A 17,733-nucleotide genomic window follows, 5' to 3' on the forward strand; every position below is an offset into this window, starting at 1 on the left:
GGACTGCAGGTCTACCACATCAGGCAGGACCCCAGGTCTACCACTTCAGGCAGGACCCCAGGTCTACCACACCAGGCAGGACCCCAGATCTACCACACCAGGCGGGACCCCAGGTCTACAACACCAGGCAGGACCCCAGATCTACCACACCAGGCAGGACTGCAGGGCTACCACATCAGGCAGGACCCCAGGTCTACCACACCAGGCAGAACCCCAGGTCTACCACACCAGGCAGGACTCCAGGTCTACCACACCAGGCAGGACCCCAGATCTACCACACCAGGCAGGACTTCAGGTCTACCACACCAGGCAGGACTGCAGGTCTACCACATCAGGCAGGACCCCAGGTCTACCACTTCAGGCAGGACCCCAGATCTACCACACCAGGCGGGACCCCAGATCTACCACACCAGGCGGGACCCCAGGTCTACAACACCAGGCAGGACCCCAGATCTACCACACCAGGCAGGACTGCAGGGCTACCACATCAGGCAGGACCCCAGGTCTACCACACCAGGCAGGACCCCAGGTCTACCACACCAGGCAGGACTCCAGGTCTACCACACCAGGCAGGACCTCAGATCTACCACACCAGGCAGGACTGCAGGTCTACCACACCAGGCAGGACTCCAGGTCTACCACACCAGGCAGGACCCCAGATCTACCACACCAGGCAGGACCCCAGGTCTACCACACCAGGCAGGACCCCAGATCTACCACACCAGGCGGGACCCCAGGTCTACAACACCAGGCAGGACCCCAGATCTACCACACCAGGCAGGACTTCAGGTCTACCACACCAGGCAGGACTGCAGGTCTACCACATCAGGCAGGACCCCAGGTCTACCACTTCAGGCAGGACCCCAGGTCTACCACACCAGGCAGGACCCCAGATCTACCACACCAGGCGGGACCCCAGGTCTACAACACCAGGCAGGACCCCAGATCTACCACACCAGGCAGGACTGCAGGGCTACCACATCAGGCAGGACCCCAGGTCTACCACACCAGGCAGAACCCCAGGTCTACCACACCAGGCAGGACTCCAGGTCTACCACACCAGGCAGGACCCCAGATCTACCACACCAGGCAGGACTTCAGGTCTACCACACCAGGCAGGACTGCAGGTCTACCACATCAGGCAGGACCCCAGGTCTACCACTTCAGGCAGGACCCCAGATCTACCACACCAGGCGGGACCCCAGATCTACCACACCAGGCGGGACCCCAGGTCTACAACACCAGGCAGGACCCCAGATCTACCACACCAGGCAGGACTGCAGGGCTACCACATCAGGCAGGACCCCAGGTCTACCACACCAGGCAGGACCCCAGGTCTACCACACCAGGCAGGACTCCAGGTCTACCACACCAGGCAGGACCCCAGATCTACCACACCAGGCAGGACTGCAGGTCTACCACACCAGGCAGGACCCCAGATCTACCACACCAGGCAGGACTGCAGGGCTACCACATCAGGCAGGACCCCAGGTCTACCACACCAGGCAGGACCCCAGGTCTACCACACCAGGCAGGACCCCAGATCTACCACACCAGGCAGGACTGCAGGGCTACCACATCAGGCAGGACCCCAGGTCTACCACACCAGGCAGGACCCCAGGTCTACCACACCAGGCAGGACTCCAGGTCTACCACACCAGGCAGGACCTCAGATCTACCACACCAGGCAGGACTGCAGGTCTACCACACCAGGCAGGACTCCAGGTCTACCACACCAGGCAGGACCCCAGATCTACCACACCAGGCAGGACCCCAGATCTACCACACCAGGCAGGACCCCAGATCTACCACACCAGGCGGGACCCCAGGTCTACAACACCAGGCAGGACCCCAGATCTACCACACCAGGCAGGACTTCAGGTCTACCACACCAGGCAGGACTGCAGGTCTACCACATCAGGCAGGACCCCAGGTCTACCACTTCAGGCAGGACCCCAGGTCTACCACACCAGGCAGGACCCCAGATCTACCACACCAGGCGGGACCCCAGGTCTACAACACCAGGCAGGACCCCAGATCTACCACACCAGGCAGGACTGCAGGGCTACCACATCAGGCAGGACCCCAGGTCTACCACACCAGGCAGAACCCCAGGTCTACCACACCAGGCAGGACTCCAGGTCTACCACACCAGGCAGGACCCCAGATCTACCACACCAGGCAGGACTTCAGGTCTACCACACCAGGCAGGACTGCAGGTCTACCACATCAGGCAGGACCCCAGGTCTACCACTTCAGGCAGGACCCCAGATCTACCACACCAGGCGGGACCCCAGATCTACCACACCAGGCGGGACCCCAGGTCTACAACACCAGGCAGGACCCCAGATCTACCACACCAGGCAGGACTGCAGGGCTACCACATCAGGCAGGACCCCAGGTCTACCACACCAGGCAGGACCCCAGGTCTACCACACCAGGCAGGACTCCAGGTCTACCACACCAGGCAGGACCCCAGATCTACCACACCAGGCAGGACTGCAGGTCTACCACACCAGGCAGGACCCCAGATCTACCACACCAGGCAGGACTGCAGGGCTACCACATCAGGCAGGACCCCAGGTCTACCACACCAGGCAGGACCCCAGGTCTACCACACCAGGCAGGACTCCAGGTCTACCACACCAGGCAGGACCCCAGATCTACCACACCAGGCAGAACTGCAGGTCTACCACATCAGGCAGGACCCCAGGTCTACCACTTCAGGCAGGACCCCAGATCTACCACACCAGACAGGACCCCAGATCTACCACACCAGGCAGGACCCCAGGTCTACAACACCAGGCAGGACCCCAGATCTACCACACCAGGCAGGACTGCAGGGCTACCACATCAGGCAGGACCCCAGGTCTACCACACCAGGCAGGACTCCAGGTCTACCACACCAGGCAGGACCCCAGATCTACCACACCAGGCAGGACTGCAGGTCTACCACACCAGGCAGGACTCCAGGTCTACCACACCAGGCAGGACCCCAGATCTACCACACCAGGCAGGACCCCAGATCTACCACACCAGGCAGGACTGCAGGGCTACCACATCAGGCAGGACCCCAGGTCTACCACATCAGGCAGGACCCCAGGTCTACCACACCAGGCAGGACTCCAGGTCTACCACACCAGGCAGGACCCCAGATCTACCACACCAGGCAGGACTTCAGGTCTACCACACCAGGCAGGACTGCAGGTCTACCACATCAGGCAGGACCCCAGGTCTACCACTTCAGGCAGGACCCCAGATCTACCACACCAGGCGGGACCCCAGGTCTACAACACCCGGCAGGACCCCAGTTCTACCACACCAGGCAGGACTGCAGGGCTACCACATCAGGCAGGACCCCAGGTCTACCACACCAGGCAGGACCCCAGGTCTACCACACCAGGCAGGACTCCAGGTCTACCACACCTGGCAGGACCCCAGATCTACCACACCAGGCAGGACTGCAGGGCTACCACATCAGGCAGGACCCCAGGTCTACCACACCAGGCAGGACCCCAAGTCTACCACACCAGGCAGGACTCCAGGTCTACCACACCAGGCAGGACTCCAGGTCTACCACACTAGGCAGGACTCCAGGTGCAGGCTGTGCAAAGAGGCCCCTGAAACAATCCAGCACCTCACAGCAGGGTGCAAGATGCTGGCAGGCAAAGAATACATGGAACACCATAACCAAGTAGATGACATAGTGTCCAGAAACATCTTTGCAGAATATGAACTGGAGACCCCATAGGTTCCAATGGACGGAATGAGAGGGCTAAGATCCAGTGGGACTTCCAGATACAGACCGACAACATGGTGGTGGCCAACCAACCGGACATTGTAATCATGGGTAAGCAGCAAAGGAAAGCCGTAGGGATGGATGTCGCCATCCCAAACCATGGAAATATCAGGAAGAAGAAACACAAGCCTGGAGAAATACCAAGGACTCAAGGAAGAGTCGGAGAAAGCCTGGAAGGTGAAGGCAACAGTAGTAGGTAAATGTAGATCACTATCAAGGTTTTCCAAGATGGTGCTGCTGTGTTTGGCACACCGTCCTCATCTGCAAAGTTTGCTGTTATTTATTGTGTTTATCTGTGTTATCATTTGCATAATGTGTCCTTTACATGACATGTGCAACATGACCAACTTACCTGGATGTGCTGAAAATGGACAATCAAAACCACGGCCACTATCCCTAGCTTCTGTGCCTGCCTATCAGTGGAGTCCCGTCTATGCGTTGCCTCGCAACAGGAAGCATAAGAGACCCAGAAAGAGAGGTGTGGTGTAAGTCAAAATCAAAGCTTACCTGCCATCTAGTTCCTCCAATATGCGGATCCAGGCTGCTTTGATAAAATTTCCACAGAATACAGAGGATTTGATCTGCATTGCTCTCTGCAGTACAGCTATGGATGGCTCTCCCAGACACCGGCTGTCCGCGTCCTTCACGCCAGCCTGTGCAGATCCAGCGACGAAGCTGATGGAGAATCTCCGCCCGCTCAGCTATGATGTGAACTCCAGGTCGGTGTGTGCAGTCCTGCTGAACACAACCTAAGTCACAAATAAGACGTTTGTCCTGAACAACTTCATCTCCTCTTGTGAATTGGATTGATTCATGCTCACAGAGACCTGGTTTATATCAGGTCTCTGTATAAAAGCCAGGTACATTTCCCCAAGCTCCTCCCCTGGCTGTTCCTTCCTGAGCACATTGAGAGTGATGAGCCGTGGAGGCCTGCAGTGTACAAGCAGAACCTGGGCTGTCACTCCATCTTGTGTAAGGTGTAGCTGTAGCCGGCATCCCCCACGCTATGTGCTGTTCTAGAACCTCCTCCTAAATACAATAAGGACTTTATTACTGAATTTTCTGATTTTCTTGGTGAAATAATGCCAAACCATGACCCTTTTCTTATTTGTGGGGACTTAAATATTCATATTTGTTGTCCATCCAGTCCACTAGTTAATGAATTTCAAACCCTGTTAACCTCTGTTGACCTAACTCCATCAGTCAATGCCCCCACACACAAACATGCTCACACGCTGGACCTCATAATTTCACACAGTTTCCCAACATTTATCTCAGAAATACTGGCCACTTGCGTTTCAGACCACCTTCCCATTAAATGTGACTTAACAGCTCCTTCACCTCCAGCTGCATCCCTGGTCCCAGCTTGTAGCCGCCGTACCATCAGTTCTGCTACAGCTGGGGAACCTGCTGCTGCCTTCATGAGCACTGTTGACCAGACATGGAGGAAGATGCAGCCTCTACATGAGGATTCTCTGGTTCAGAGCCAGTAGCAAGAAGTTTGAGAAAAGCAAGAAAAAACTGTGTTAACGCACAATAATAAAAGAATATAGACTGTGTTAATTAATTAAATGCCCTGCCCTAATACACACACACGTATATATATATATATATATTAGTGCGGGGCAATGATTAAATTTTTTAATCGCAATTAATTGCACGACATGCTGCGATTAATCGCGATTAATTGCACGACATGCTGCGATTAATCGCGATTAATCGCATCGTTACGCGCAAAATGCCTCTTTCCTTTAAAAGAAGGCCTACAGATATATAAAGAAAATGCAGTAAATTTTGGTTTACAAACACACATCAGGGGTCTCCAACCTGCAACTCTGGACCTTCCACAATGCCTCTAAATACGTGGCTAAAATATATTTTTTTAAATCTATCTTTTCATTAGGTTGGAAACCAGGGACTTTTTTTTTTCTTTTACATCATTTTCCACAAATATCTACGTTCCTTAGAAGAAAGTCTGTTTATTCTCTTTTTATAAAGGTTTTATGTTTTAAATTATTTTAAAACCTTAAAAATGGAAATAAAAATGTGGTTCTTCAAAAATAACAAATATCCTATGGTGGCGCTTTATTAAAAATATATATTAAGCTGACTTTTTTAAAGTCTCATAACATCTGCGTCTCTAAAGTAGTTTTATTTAGCTGGCTGAGGGAAAAACGGCTCTTTGGATTTGAAAGGCTGCAGACCTGCACTAAACACAAACAGGTTTAGCAGCAGTTTTCTCTTTAAACAGCAACAGTTTAAATATTTCTTCATATATAAAATCACATATTTATGAGAAAGAAGGATGAAATGTTCAGGATTTACTAGCTAAAAGGTAAAAAGTCAGCAGGATGAATTTAAAGCTGTGAAGCTGCTTCCTTCTAAACACAGAAGGAACAATATGTGATGAATATCAGCATCAGGTGAACAGACAGAAAGCAGGATGAGAATCTCACAGCTTCTAGATGGTGAGGAGAGAGAAATATTCACAATATGCACAATAACTTCCATCCATGCACCTTCACTGCTTCATTATCCAGATTTCTGGATATAATTTCTCTAAACTTTCATTCTTAGCTTGACTGTTTAGCTTCACCTCTGCACCTGCAGCCTCCGCTACCGGGAGTTAAGGGTTAACATCTCGTTTCCGGGTGTAGCGTCAGGTCTGTAGATGTAACTATAAACATGTGTGGTATCCACAGAAAGTCCAGAATCTCAGCTACCAGCTCAGTAAAACCATTTCTATCACCAACAAACACAGTTTAGACAACAAATAATTTAAAGAGCAGCTATGTAAACACAAAAGATGTCTCCCCGTGTCCACCCCACGGCATGAACACGAGCAAACGACTCCTCTACTGAAAGCTCACATCTCACAGATTCCACAGCTGGAAGTTTCATCTCGCTACGACCAAGATTCACCGAACCAGAGACAGAAGAAGACCCGATTTATGCTGCACGTTTGTAAAAACATATTCATAAAATGTCCTACCTTTGCTGTCTTGCATAAATTAAAACTGCTTTTATTAAAAAAAATAATAATAAATTCAAAGTTTCCCATCCAAAAATCACGATGTTCTGCCATCTGCATGGGTTTAGACAAAGAGAAACGTCGGTTCTTCTTCTTTCTTAAGTTCCAGACAGAAAACATCTCTTCATGTTAATAAACCCGCTCTCTCCTGATTACATCAGACACACTGCTGCAGCAGGAAGAGAGACATGGACGCCATGTTTCTGTTATCAAAGTAAGCGGCCAAAAAAAAAATTAACGAACGATTAAAGCACTAATATATATATATATATATATATATATATATATATATATATATATATGTGTGTGTGTGTGTGTGTGTGTGTGTGTATAAGGGAAGTTTAGTTTACAGTAAATATCTGTAAGACCTGCAGTAAAATCGGGCCAAGTTATAAGGCATAGTTACGAAAGGTGATTAATCTTTATCCACCTACCTTGTCCTGTCCAGCATGGTGGCAGCAGAATGCTGGTCTGACTGCTTGTGCTGAACACATTTGCTTTGCCAAGAGGAGCTTTAGACCGATGAAAAGAGACAGCAAAAACAAATAGGAAAGCAGAAAAAAGAAAGCGGAGACAAAGATCCAGTAGATAGAGGGCCCAGCCCCACGACGCCGGATTGCAGCAAAACCGCAAAAGTATTTTAGCAAACCACCCTTTCATCCCCAATAAGCAGGGATGAGCCTCCAAACCGGCCATGTCTGAAACCAGGTACCAGAGTGGATCGGTTTGAGTCCTCTACCGTCTGCGGTACTGTGTGGACAGCAAAGCCACACAACTCGAGGATATGACGTCAATGTGACGAACATGTCGATTCCCAATCCACCTTCCTCAAGTTTTTTATGCTTTGTAGTCCAGAGTTTTTTTTAAGAAGCTCAACTTCATTAGTCCAAATAAATGTTTCTCTTGCTTCATGAATCCTCAGCCATCTTTTCTTCTCTGCTTTCAATGTAAACTTCCTGCAACACGCAGTGAGTCTTTATCTGCACATGCATCGTTCTGCTCTAGCTTTGGAGTGTTACTCTCTAGCGCCCCCACAGCCTGTACTATGTACTAAAGCGGTGTTGTGCAGATGTTGAAGCCTTTCTCCTAGTTTTCACACTATTTTCACACCTGAACTGGCTTCAGTGCCATGTGGACATAGCCAGAAGCAACACACTTCAATCCATCCTAACACCAGAAAACTAGCTGCTACACCGGTACAGAAACACAGCACAGATGGGACCACGCCTCTACAGAGGCTAGAGGCAGACTAGGGCAGCCCAGGGACCTGGGCCATCAGCAGCAATCCTGGAGCACCAACCCAAGCCCCCCCACCATGAAGACCACCCCGGACCAACCCAGAGGGCAGCAGAGGAAGGCCCTGGCCAGATCCCCCATGGTCATGGGGCACAGGCCCCAGAGATCGGCAGCCGCCGACCCCACCAGGTACCGGCCATCCAGGGCAGCCCAAGCAAATGGCTAAAACTAAGAGGCTGCCACAGGGTGCAGCCAAGGAGGCCACTTAGATGGCCGCCTCTGCTCCACCCAGCACGACGTGCACGCCTCCCAACACCCTACATGTGTGTGTGAGAGCAGGGAAGGAGAGGGGTTCAGGGATATAAATCCAGAAGGAAGCGAACTTCCCTCCAGGAGAAGAGCTGCTAGCAGCAGTCAGCACCCCTGTTCCCGGAAGGCCCTCCGGGTCAGGACAGGCCAGTAGCAGCCGTCCCCACAACCAGGACACACAGCCACAGCAGCCAATGAGCCGCCACCAACCTGAGAAAGCACCACCCACCACATGCCTAGGGGGAAGGAGACGAGGGGGAGGAGGACAGCGGGAGAGCCCAGAGCCACGACCCACCACCCCCAGACCTCCCCCACAAGAGCATGTGATCCCTCCCCACATACAGACCTATACTGTTGCCCACTCCCACTCATCCTGACACGCACACACACACACACACACACACACACACAGCAGAAACAACCACTGTAAGCTTTTAATTTTTTTTTGGGGGGAAAACTCTTTGAACTGTCTTGTACGTTACAGGTAAACTTGCTTGAATAAAATAGTTTTAAACAGCTGTTTTTTTTTACTCTGCTTTTATTTACATTTGTTTCATACATTTATAAAACATTCCATAAATGTTAAAATTGATCTTTCATTTATAACGTTTTATTAAATTTTAATTTTTATATATTTTATTAACTTTATATTTAAAATGTTAAGAATATTTATATACATTATATTTTATTATATATTTAATTTGTTTCCTTATTTTATTTATTTGACATATTTACACATTTCCAGGATTATTCCGGCCTCCAGAGCAGCCTGGATCTATAAAACCAGCAAACATGAAAAAATCCGGTATTCCACATGATGATCAGAGTAACTTTTCAGATCTAGAAGTTATTTTAAATGTACATAGTGTAGTGTAAAAGTGTAATTTCCATGTGTGTAGTAATGCTGACCACCTGAGCGGACTCGCCTCATCATACAAACTGAAGTCACAAAGAAAGATGGACAACTTAGAGCAAGTTCTCCACCTGCCTTAGAAAATTAACAGAACCTCTAGTGGATGAATTTGAAATTACTTTTTTTAAATAAAATTACAGTTAGGGTCTGTAATGTCATTTTCACATTTACCAAAAGACTGGACCCTCTGTCGGGCCGGTTTTGGCCCCTGGACCATGTGTTTGAAACTCCTCATCTAGATACATGTATCTATCCATAGAAAGAAAAATGGATGATATAAGTATGTAATTGTGCTAAAGTGTGCTGAGTTCGTCTCCTTGTGGTCTCTGTGGTTTTCAGCACTTTGCAATCCTCCTAAAGTACATCATCCATGTTGCCATCCCTGACATCCCTGGCTGGGTAGCAGATGAGATGGCCAAACTAGAGTACCGGCGAAGGGAAGCTTTCAAGGTACGTCAGAGACCTGCCAACTAAGACTGGCTGTTGGCTGCAGTTTTGATCATATTATAATAGTAAATGTGTCTTTGCCACATGTTGTCTCTTGGTCTCTTCTATTCTATTCTATTCTATTCCATTGTACAGTCATTTAGCAGACGCTTTTATCCAAAGCGACTTACATTTGAGAGTAAGAACAACACAAGCAAGAATTCAAACAAGATGGGCGTCGTCATTAAGTGATAGTCAGACCGCTGTGAGTTCAGTTGGACCAGGTGCTGTCATGTAGTGCTGGAGGCAGTGCATATAATTTTTTTTTTTTTTTTTTTAGTTTTTTGTAAGTAATTTTGTTTAAATACAAACATCATGATTTCATCAGACAACATCATCTTGGGCATAAGTGCAGCAGCTTCTTCAGTACCTGGTTGAGCCAAAGAGCTGGACAAATCTTTCTAACTCATTTAGTTAAGCTAAGTGTGGAAATGCTCCTTAAACAACTGAGTCTTTAGCTTGCTTTTAAAAGTGGATAAGGACTCTGTGGATTGGACGGAGTTTGGTAGATGGTTCCACCACCGGGGAACAACAGAGGAGAAGAGTCTAGGTACTGATGTAGCGCCACTTGTGGTGGGAGCACTAGGCGTCTTTCACTGGCAGAGCGTAACTGTGGAGAGGGAGTGTAGTTCTGGATTAAGGAGTGAAGGTAGACCCGGAGCCGTTTGGGTTATTGTTTTGTAAACCAGAAGCAGACCTTTGAATCTGATGCACTTCAACTGGAAGCCAGTGGAGAGCGATTAGCAGTGGAGTGACATGAGCTCTTTTGGGCTGGTTGAAGACCAGACGTGCTGCTGCGTTCTGGATCATCTGCAGAGGTTTAACTGAGCATGCAGGCAGGCCAGCCAGTAAGGAGTTGCAGTAGTCAATGCATGAAATGACCAGAGCCTGGACCAGGAGCTGGGTCGTGTGTTCAGTCAGGTAGGGTCTGATCCTCCTGATGCTGTAGAGAGCAAATCGGCAAGACCGAGCAACTGAGGCAACATGGTCCTTAAAGGTCAGATGGTTGTCTACCATGACACCAAGATTCCCGGTAGAAGACGTAGGCACAAGTGTGATGGAGTCAAGCTGGTCATATGTGTCACATGTTGCAGTCTAAAATGCAAAGAAAAAAAAAACACAGATGGGTCAAATGATGGACTTTCCTGCTTCAATACAGTTAGCCAGTTTCCAGCACGTCTCTGATGCTATAAAAAGTTCATTTGTACACATGATTTGGGTAGTTACACATCTATGAACGCCAACCGTTACATACAAGTATCGGGTAACTTGTATTGCGATTTAGAGGTTTTTCTTGGGGAAGAGTTTGCTTAATTCAGCAACACAATGCCGATAGTAAAAGTGAATTTCAGCCATCAGCACCCAGAAATGAAAATACTTTAGTAGGGGTTTCAAACTTACAGCCCAGGGGCTAAAACAGACTGTTATTTTACTGGCCTGGCCCAGAAACTGTACCATATACCAGTGGTTCTCAAACTTTTTGAGCCATGACCCGAAAGATAGCACACGCTGGTTTTCGCGACCCACCTCCACACCACCACATAGTGACCCGTGGGTCTGCAGCATCCTCTACATGTAAGGCTGGGAAACTGTCAGTCTTCATAAATATGGAGGATAAAGTGGATTTTGGTGGTTCACCATGTCACAAGGCACCTACATGCCCAAAACCAGCTTCTCTCGCAGAGATGATGTCAAATTCAGATTTTTGATAAGGCACCTTACTAACTTTGTTGTTCAAGCATTAATGTGTTAAAAAATGAAGGTGTTCGTTTCAGAGGTTTATCTCTTCATTAATGGTTTGATTTTGACAGCCCTGGTAAAAATCCTAAATTTATTTGATAAATGTACAATTTTTTTTTTTAATTATCTGGTGACCCCCGGTTTGAGACCCGCTGCCGTACGGGGCCCCTGTGCTCCTGCTTTTACTCCTCCAAGGTCTAAGATGCAGAGTAGATTAGAGAAATGATGCCAGACGAGGTGTGTTGGTAGCACAGTAGCTCAGGAAGCAGGCAAACCAGGAAGTCATCCAATCAGCTGATGCTGCTCCTGTGACTCAGCTGTTAGAAGCTGCATGGACAGACTGGGAAATATGTCCCATCAGCCAACTTTAAATGAATCAATAAGAAACTGCTGTCTTTGTATTTTCAAACACATATTTGTTGTAAATTGCTGTTAAAAGCTGAGAATATTCAGTGTAAAATCCTTTAGAAGTAAAGAAATGTCCGTACTGTGACCTGCATTATGCGCATATTCCAGATGTTTCATCCATCTGTTTCTTTCTGTATATTTACTAGAAGCATGAGCTGCAGGCCCAGCAGCACTTCCAGCAGCAGCTTAGGCGGCGGCGTGAGGAAGAGGAGCTTCACCGTCAGGCGGAGCTGCAGGCCGAAGCCCGTAAGGAGAACGACTACCACAAGCTGGACGCCCAGCACCAGCACCACCACGACAAAGCACAGGGCAGCAAGGCAGGGGACAAGCCCAGGAGACCCAGCTCTCTTCTGGGGAACAACAATGTGATGAAGCTTAAGCAGATCATTCCTCTCCAGGGAAAGTTCTCCTCCAACGCTTCCCGCTCGCCAGCCCAGTCCCCAACTGGAGGCGAGGCAAAGCTGCCTGGGTTTCTCAAGTTCTTAAAGTCCCCTGAGGTGAAGAAAGAGCCAGCAGTGGCAGTCGGAGCAACACCGGGATCGACAGCAACATCTTCAGTCGCCCCTGGCAGCCAGGAGATGTCTCAGTCCCCCACCAGGACATTCAGTCCTGGGAAGCTCTTCAGTTTTAGCAAATCTGAAGGAAGTGTGGTGTGTGCAAATGGGACACAGCAACCGAGCCAGGCTGCTAGCAGGGCCGATATCAACACATCCTCAGAGGAGTTGTCTTCTAATGAGTCAGAAAAAGGAGACAGCAAACAACTACCCGATTCAGAAAACACACACACAAAGACTTTATGAATATAATAAATATTAGAAAAGGAGAGCACCACACAGATGTTCAGAAACAAGTCAGAGTAGAACACGTTAACCACAGGGAGCACGTGCACGGCCAGCGAGCGTTAACTTCCCCCTCGCTGTATTAACACTTCTATGTAGAAGCTTTTCAGTGGGTGCAGCGCCTCCAGCGAGGCTGTACGAGCCTCTGCTGAAGGCGGTAAAACTGCATGACCGCCTGGTTTTCTATGAGCCCAGCAGCAGAGCCCGTCCATCACAGCTTCCTGTTCCAGGTCCTTCCTCGTTAGGATGCCAGCACGGAATGCATGTCCTCATGTGCCTGCATGACACTTCATTTCTTTCTTTTCCAGTATGTTCAAAGCCATTCTATTCTTCTGCAATAGGTCGGATAAATTCACTGTGACCATGAAAAAGATTCTATTTTTCCTAACTTTGATTTTCTACTAAATATTTTACTACATACATTAGTGAATGTAACTGTGATGCAAATAAATCTCACTTCAATCAGTATGCATCAGGAGAGAATGTAGAGGACGAGTAAATGTTGCTTAATGCAGACACAACGTAACGTGATTACTTAGTCTGTATGAACACGTCCCTGTTAATGATCCTTTTCCAGAAGACAATTCCCAAACTGTTGTTTAATCCAGATTTACCCAGAAATAAATGTTAGAGATGGAAATTTATACAACTTCAATTTCCCAAAATAGTTGATATGATGTTTAAAATGGAAATAAAACCAGAATGTCATCCATCCATATTTTATTCCAGTAGCAGATCGGCGTCATCTCAGAGGATGAAACGGAGACGTTTCACCATGAGATGAAAATATGAGCTGATAGTGAATCTGATGCAGCAACAAAAGGCTGGAAAAGTACCTGGTACAAACCAGAAACACCTGGAGGAGCATTGGACAACTAACCAGGTTACCTGGTAACAGGTCAGTAACATCACTGGTATAAAAGGAGCATTTCAGAGAGGCAGAGTCTCTCAGATGGAAAGATGGACAGAGCTTCACCAATCTGAGACAAACTGGATCTAAAACTGGAACAATTTCAGAAAAATGCTCCTCAGACTTTGAAGATCCACCATCTACAGTGTAGAATATCATCAGAAGATTCAGAAAATCAGGAGGAATCTCTGTGTGCTAGGGACAAGGTTGGATGCTGGTGATCTGCATTAAAAGCAGACATGATTCTCTACTGGAAACCACTGCATGGACTCAGGAAGACTTCCAGAAACCACTGTCTGTGACACAGTTCACCCTGAAACCCACAAACGCAGGTTAAAGCTCCATCATGCAGAGAAGAAGCCAGATGTGAACAGGATCCAGAACCAGCTTCCATCTTCTCTGGACCAAGCAGAGCAGCTAAAATCCTGCATCAGACCAGAATGGGACAACATTCCTCTCCTAAAAGTCCAGCAACTGGTCTCCTCACTTCCCAGAAGATTCCAGACATGTTAGAATAAGAGATGCTACACCATGCTGAACATCACCCTGGAACTACTTTTTACACCGTGCCGAACACCACCCTGGAACTACTTTTTACAACGTGCCGAACATCATCCTGGAACTACTTTTTACACCGTGCCGAACATCACCCTGGAACTACTTTTTACACCGTGCTGAATATCACCCTGGAACTACTTTTTACACCGTGCTGAACACCACCCTGGAACTACTTTTTACACCGTGCCGAACATCACCCTGGAACTACTTTTTACACCGTGCTGAACACCACCCTGGAACTACTTTTTACACCGTGCCGAACACCACCCTGGAACTACTTTTTACACCGTGCCGAACATCATCCTGGAACTACTTTTTACACCGTGCCGAACACCACCCTGGAACTACTTTTTACACCGTGCTGAACATCACCCTGGAACTACTTTTTACACCGTGCTGAACATCACCCTGGAACTACTTTTTACACCGTGCTGAACATCACCCTGGAACTACTTTTTACGCCGTGCTGAACACCACCCTGGAACTACTTTTTACACCGTGCTGAACACCACCCTGGAACTACTTTTTACACCGTGCTGAACACCACCCTGGAACTACTTTTCCAGACATGTTGCTGCATCAGATTCACTATCAGCTCATATTTTCATCACATGGTGAACTATCTTGGTTTCTGACATGTTGATTTTCTTCTACTGGGAATAAAAGATGATGAGATTCTGGAAATGAATGAATTCTGGTTTTATTTTACACACAGACTGAACTTTAATGGAACTGGGTTTGTATAATTTTACCAAATGAAATGTGGACGTATGACTCAGTAAATCAGACAGTGTGACTTCAGAACAAGGATTTAAATTGATAACATTTATAAAATCATTTCAGAGCAAAAATAAACACATTCCAAACTCAGTCTGGTGGCAGAAACCAAAACATGAAGAGCCCCAAAAAGAAGCCGGCAGCTTGACCGGCCTAGTCACCTTTCAGTCTGCAGGGTTTGTTTCAACCCTGCAGAAATCCAGTCCTCCCCCATGAACACTGGCTTTCATCCCCACAGCAGAACATGGCGTGTTGAGAAGTGTCACCTGAGTAAAAGAGCCAGGGTCATCACCACAGAAATCCTGCAGAAATATGTCAGCACAGTAGTGAGCTCCACACTTAACATGCAGCTAACACGCAATAGCATGTTAGCCAGAACACGTATTCCCTCAGCGTGACCCGAACTACCGACTAGTTTAATCAAGCGTGACTGCTGCGGGTAAAGCTCGTAGCTAACCTGTTATAATGGTGTAACGGCAACTTTACACACCTCACACTCCATGAAATATCACATTAATTCTGCTGCTACAAAAACCAGACGGTCACATTCTACTACAACTGTTGGTGTAACTTTTTCCTTGAACGTGTCCTCAGCTGTAATTTTTCTTCCTGAAACATTATACAACATGCTTGCTTCCACTTAAGGCAATAAATCCCTGCTCACCAGGAGAAGAAGAAACGTTTCCTGGAGCTTTTGTGTCTCTTTTCATCACAAAGCAAAGCCCTGAATCATATTCTCACTAAAATAACACTGTTTTCTATGCAATAAATATGACAATCACAGAAAAGTAATGGAAATAACTTCCTTCTAAGTGAAATAAATGCTGACATAATAGTGATGGCAGCTGCGGAGCAACAAGCCTGCACATTTTAAAAGGAAAACTTAAGTGTGTGAAGGAGAACGAGGCGGCGTGCGGCCTGCGGAGGTAGATGCATGCTGCTTTCAAGACTACAGCTCTGTGGCAGAGGTGTGAAAGTAGTTGTGGTTCAGGAAGAGATCTGAGAACAGCTCAGGTAGGTTCAGGGTCCATGCGTGCATTTGGAGGGATCAGATCAGTCTACTGGAAGAGCTTCATGCCTCCTCATTCATCTCCCGGCTGTCCATCCGAGCAAGCTTTCGTGGAGGCGCCGTATTTTCCCCCTCTGTCTGCGCCTGGTCTCGCTTTCTGGCTGCATTCTGGTAAAGTCAGAAAGGAAAGTCAGCACCCAGAACCTGTACTCTCCCTCCAGCGTTACCCCTCTATAAAAACCTTACCTTTTTGTCCCATTGCTGATGTAGATACCGCAACAAGATGTTGGCCTTCTCTGTGACGATGACTGTGGAGAAGCAGCGGTCAGGGGTTGGATCAGGACGAATAAAGCTCAAAGCGGCCGTTTCTGAACTGAGCAACAACTCTGCCATCTCCTACTTACTCTGCTCTGATGGATATTCTCTGGTTGGAAGATACACAGATGGTCGCCGGTTCTGCAACAATATTGGCAGAAAGATTTTGTCTTGAACAGAAGAGGAAAATCATCTAAACTATGAAATCACACAAGACCATTTTCGCTTCAGCAGATTTCTACTTACTGATGCTTTACAAACAGAGTCTGCATGGAACCTGCTGAAGTTGTTTTTATTATACACTGGCAGCCCCTTCAAGAAATCTCCCTGTGCGCAGAAGAGGAAAATAAGAACGAGGGAACTCTTCTTTCCTCGAGCCACAACGGCCACCCTTCTGATTTGCTGGCTAACATATTTGTCATGTAACAGTAATAACACATGGAGAACATGAAGAAAACCCTCAGTCTATTCAGCGTACACTGATATTTAAATGAAAAATAAAGAGTCAACTAACCTTCTCCATTTTCTGTCCAACCCTGTCTGATGACTAGCTGAGGCTCAAAGCCGCTAGCTGCTAAACCCTGTTGCCTTCGTCGTTGTTTACCTTTTCTAAAGCTTCTCCAGACCGCGGTGAAACACAAACTGCCTTTAATATGTCCACATCAATCCCCTCTACTACGTATAAAACGACTCTTTGAGTAATAAGTATTGGACTGCGGCTGCGTAGCGAACTTTCCGCTCTTTCACCACTTTTGTTTCTCTTCTTCTTCTTCTTCTTCTTCTTCTTCTTCTTCTTCTTCTTCTTCTTGTTTTTTGGCGGGTGGCACCTTCCAATCAGGTGCATTACTGCCATCTACTATGCTGGAGTGTGGGTCTGAGCGGATAAGACAACAACAACAACAACAAAAAAAACTAGATTCTAGTAATTAACCCTGTTTCCTTTAGGAAACATAACAAGTACTTCCATGGCTCACCCCTTAATATAGATGATAGCTGGAGATCTGTGATGCCAGCTTTCTTTAAACCTGCATGGAATTTAAGTCTTTCTACTGAATATGCTGGACACTGACATAACACATGTTGAACTGTCTCTTCTTCACCACAATTTTCACACAAACCCGACAGGTGTTTGCCTATTAAGTTTAATGTTTTATTTAAGCCAGTGTGTCCAATTCTGAGTCTAGTGATGACCTGTTCTTTCCTCGCGCTGCCCCCTGCTGGTCTCATTGTGCCCACCTTCCCCTGGATTGAATGTAAGTGTCTGCCTGTCCTTTCTTCATCCCATTTCTTTTGCCATTCCTGCAAGATGTGTCTCTTGATTATAGATTTAGTTTTTGTTTTACTGAGTGCTACCACCATGATATCATCTAGTTCTAATGCCTCCTTTGCTAATTTGTCTGCCC

The 17,733-nt window shown here is 47.5% G+C and overlaps 2 protein-coding genes across 2 annotated transcripts in view; one reads left to right on the forward strand and one right to left on the reverse strand.

Moving 5' to 3' along the window:
• ano8a (anoctamin 8a) overlaps nucleotides 1–12,785 on the forward strand; it is a 57,620-nt gene extending 44,835 nt beyond the window's left edge. The window contains exons 14-15 of the mRNA XM_041991975.1: nucleotides 9,628–9,738; nucleotides 12,069–12,785. Coding sequence (XP_041847909.1) covers nucleotides 9,628–9,738; nucleotides 12,069–12,722 — 765 coding nt within the window. The 3' untranslated portion in view covers nucleotides 12,723–12,785. The remainder of the gene's footprint in view (nucleotides 1–9,627; nucleotides 9,739–12,068) is intronic.
• A 2,249-nt stretch (nucleotides 12,786–15,034) lies between these two features.
• On the reverse strand, nucleotides 15,035–17,074 carry LOC121644961 (DET1- and DDB1-associated protein 1-like). Its single transcript, XM_041993227.1, has 5 exons — nucleotides 16,845–17,074; nucleotides 16,577–16,657; nucleotides 16,420–16,471; nucleotides 16,262–16,323; nucleotides 15,035–16,183 (listed from the first exon to the last, which is right to left on the reverse strand). Exons 1-5 carry the CDS (start codon nucleotides 16,851–16,853, stop codon nucleotides 16,079–16,081), a joined length of 309 nt encoding a protein of 102 aa, XP_041849161.1. The 5' UTR covers nucleotides 16,854–17,074; the 3' UTR covers nucleotides 15,035–16,078.
• Nucleotides 17,075–17,733: the final 659 nt, after the last annotated feature.

The sequence above is a fragment of the Melanotaenia boesemani genome, chromosome 8 (genome assembly GCF_017639745.1).
Source record: "Melanotaenia boesemani isolate fMelBoe1 chromosome 8, fMelBoe1.pri, whole genome shotgun sequence".
Lineage (NCBI taxonomy): Eukaryota > Metazoa > Chordata > Actinopteri > Atheriniformes > Melanotaeniidae > Melanotaenia > Melanotaenia boesemani.